The 3173-nt window shown below is 61.0% G+C and overlaps 1 protein-coding gene across 1 annotated transcript in view; it reads right to left on the reverse strand.

Annotated features, from left to right (window-relative positions):
• Positions 1-1303: 1303 nt before the first annotated feature.
• LOC102043988 (rho GTPase-activating protein 27) overlaps positions 1304-3173 on the reverse strand; it is a 13751-nt gene continuing 11881 nt past the window's right edge. Inside the window, exons 13-17 of the mRNA XM_031063636.1 lie at positions 2854-2952; positions 2491-2568; positions 2223-2357; positions 1754-1859; positions 1304-1643 (exon numbers count right to left, since the gene is read on the reverse strand). Coding sequence (XP_030919496.1) covers positions 1466-1643; positions 1754-1859; positions 2223-2357; positions 2491-2568; positions 2854-2952 — 596 coding nt within the window. The 3' untranslated portion in view covers positions 1304-1465. The remainder of the gene's footprint in view (positions 1644-1753; positions 1860-2222; positions 2358-2490; positions 2569-2853; positions 2953-3173) is intronic.

A 3173-nucleotide genomic window follows, 5' to 3' on the forward strand; every position in this document is an offset into this window, starting at 1 on the left:
GATCGGGATGGGAGCGGGGAGGGAGCGGGGTGGGATCGGGATGGGAGCGGGGAGGGAGCAGAGAGGGAGCGGGGTGGGAGCGGGGATCGGCCGGGCTCTGCCTCCAGCACCGCCCCCCTCCCGCCCCGAGGGGCCCGACAGTCCCCTGCGCCTTTTAAAGTTCTCAAGTGCGTCCCATGCATCCAAAAGTGTCCCCAAATGTCCCAAACCACTCCCACCGCGCTCCTGAAGAATCCCCTCTTGTCACAAAGTACTTCCTTGTGCTCCAGTGTGGCCCCGGTGCTTCCCAAAGTGGCTCCGTTCTGTCCCAAAGTGCTCCTGCTGCACCCTCGAAGCATTGTCTTGTCCCCCAAAGTATCCTCTGCACCTCCAAATTCCCCCCCTGCATTCCACACAGTCCCTTTCCTGTCCCCAGCTGTGTCCCCTTGTGTCCCAAAGTGTCCCAGTTGCATCCCAGATTGTCCTCATTGTGTCCCAAACCACTGTCCCTGCACTCCTGAGCAGGTTCTCCTTTGTGTCCTGAAAATCCTTGCGCCCCAAAATGACCCCACTGCACCCCAAAGTGTCTCTGTCTTGTCCCAAAGTGCCCCCACTTCAGTCCAGCTTCGCCCCATTACATCCCCACCAGACCCCAAAGTGCCCTTGTTGTGTCCCCAAGTGTCCCCTTCTGTACCCCAGCCATTCCTGTGTCCCCAGCTGCTGCCATGTGCTGACCTTGCTGTGTTTCAAGGCATGGGACATGTGTCCCATGTCCCCACACCTCCTTCTCGTGTCCCTGCCATGCCCTTTATTGTCCCAATGGTGTCCCATAGCACTTTCTGTCATGTCCCTTGCCATGCTTTTTGTGTCCCATGCAGTCCTGGTTGTGTCATGACCCAAACTGCCCCCACCCCAGGAGGTGGCTCTGGGTGATGGGAACTCATGTCCCATGACCGTGTGGCTCTCATCACATCTCGCTGTCTGTGGTGACATTGGTGATGACACAGTGCTTGGTGACACCAGCCAGGAATGGTGTCCCAGGTCCCCTCATCCTCATGGGGTACAAAGGCCATGTGGTGTCCCCGAGGGTCACCAGGAACCAAGGAGCACCGAGCCCCTGCTGTGCCACCCACATCCCTGCGACGTCCCCTTGTCCTGCCAGCAACACCTGACCAATGTGTCTGCATGGGCTCTTTATTTGGGATGGGGGCAGGGGCTGCAGCCAGGGCCCTGTCCAGGGGGGCACTGCAGGGCTCCACTGACCACGGGGACCCCCCCACACCCCCCGGGGCTCGGCCCCCCACATCCGGCCCCGGTGGGACGGGGTGGCCAAGGAGGATCCCCCAGGTGCCCCTCCCTTGCGCCGGGTCACCACACTGCCCTCCGTGGAGCCACCACCGAGGTGACACATGGCCAAGTCGTTCCTGGAGACGCCGCTCCATCAAGTCCCCACTGCCAGGCTCGTGCCCGCACGTGTCCCCAGGGTTTATCCATCTGGGAAGATGTATCCATAGTGGTTGAGGATGTGCTCCACCACCTGGTTCTGGAAGACCATGTGCATGGCCATGTTGCTCTCCTCGCTGGCCGGCCGCAGCAGCGTGGGGCCGAAGACGATGGCGATGCTCTGCACCGACATGCGGTTCTCCTCCTTGTGCTCCACCACCCTGCAGGACAGGGGAGTGTCACCAGCATGGCCCTGACCCTGGGGCTGTCCCCAAATTTGTGTTCTGCCTTCCTGTACTGGGTTGGGTTTGAGGGAACAAGGGGGTGTCACCTGCAGAGGTGGCGGAAAAGGACCTTCATGGTGTCATGGTGGGCGGGTGGCAGGGACAGCACCAGCTCCCGGATGCAGTGGCCCCGCAGGGACAGGTCCTGGATCTCTGTCGGGGAGGGAGGGCACGGTGGGGTGCTGGCTCCAGCAGTCACAGCATCCCTGTCCCCACCTCCATTCCCATCCTCATCCCATCCTTGTCCCCATCTCCACATCCCCCCTGTCCCAGTTTCTGTCTCCATTCCCATCCCTTTCCTATCACATTCCTCTCTCCTACCCTTCCCCATCCCATCTCCATTCGATCTCAGTTCCCATCCTTGTCTCCATCCCATCCCATTTCAATCCCATCCTTGTCCCCATCCCCTCCCCATCTCATCACCCCATCATCCCATCCCATCCCATCCCATCCCATCCCATCCCATCCCATCCCATCCCATCCCATCCCATCCCATCCCCTGTCCCTGTCCCTCACTGATGGCAGCGATGAACTTGTCGAAGTGGCTGAAGGGGACGAGTGGCTCTGGCAGCTCCCGCAGGAAGAGCTTCAGTGCGCCGGTGACAACGTGGATGTCCTCCCAGTGCCCGTCATCCAGGTCCAGCTGCTCGTCTGGGGGTGGGACAGCATCTCAGCTGCATCCAGAGCCCCAGGGATGGGTGGGCGGTCCCTGGCTGCCCCCTCCCCTGTCCCTCTGAAGAGGGGATACCCCATTGTCCCCCACTGTCACCGCGGGTGACCGTACCGTGCTCCACCTTGTAGCGCAGTTTCTGGATGGTGGCCAGGTTGCCACTGACCCGGTACAGCCCATCAATGTCCAGACCTGGGCAGATGGAGATGGGGGAAAGCTCCCAGTTAAACAATCCACGCTGGGATGGGACATTAGGCACTCTTGAGGGAACTCTGGGTCCCCATGTGTCCCTGCTGTCCCTGGGAGGATGCCCACAACCAGGTGGCACATGGTGACAGTGACCAGTACAGCTGTGTCGGTGCCCACAGCAGCCAGCACCAGGCTTCCAAGGAAAACCCAAACATCCCACGTAGGCTGTCCCTGGAGCTGTCCCCATGTCCCCATGCCAGGGTCCCAGGTTGTCCCTGTCCTCTGTACCTCTCCTCTCCACGGTGCAGATGCAATGCAGGATGAAGCGTGGCACCGTCCCTCGCTCCCGCTCGCACAGCGCCAGCAGCGAGCAGCCAAAAACCTGGTCTGGGAACACAGCAGGGACATGAGCATGGCCTGGGGACATCAGGAGGGTGCCTGGCGGGGGACAGGGTTGGGGACAGAGGGACTTGTTCCCATAGGAGTGGGTTTTGTTCCCACCAGGGTGGCTGGAGGTGAAGGGACATGCCTGAGCCCATCACCAAGATGTTGGGTCAGGCTTGGGCTTGGTCACTCAACCACTCAACTTGGTCAACTTCCCCCTTGGC

Source organism: Geospiza fortis, unplaced genomic scaffold (genome assembly GCF_000277835.1).
Source record: "Geospiza fortis unplaced genomic scaffold, GeoFor_1.0 scaffold373, whole genome shotgun sequence".
Classification (NCBI taxonomy): domain Eukaryota; kingdom Metazoa; phylum Chordata; class Aves; order Passeriformes; family Thraupidae; genus Geospiza; species Geospiza fortis.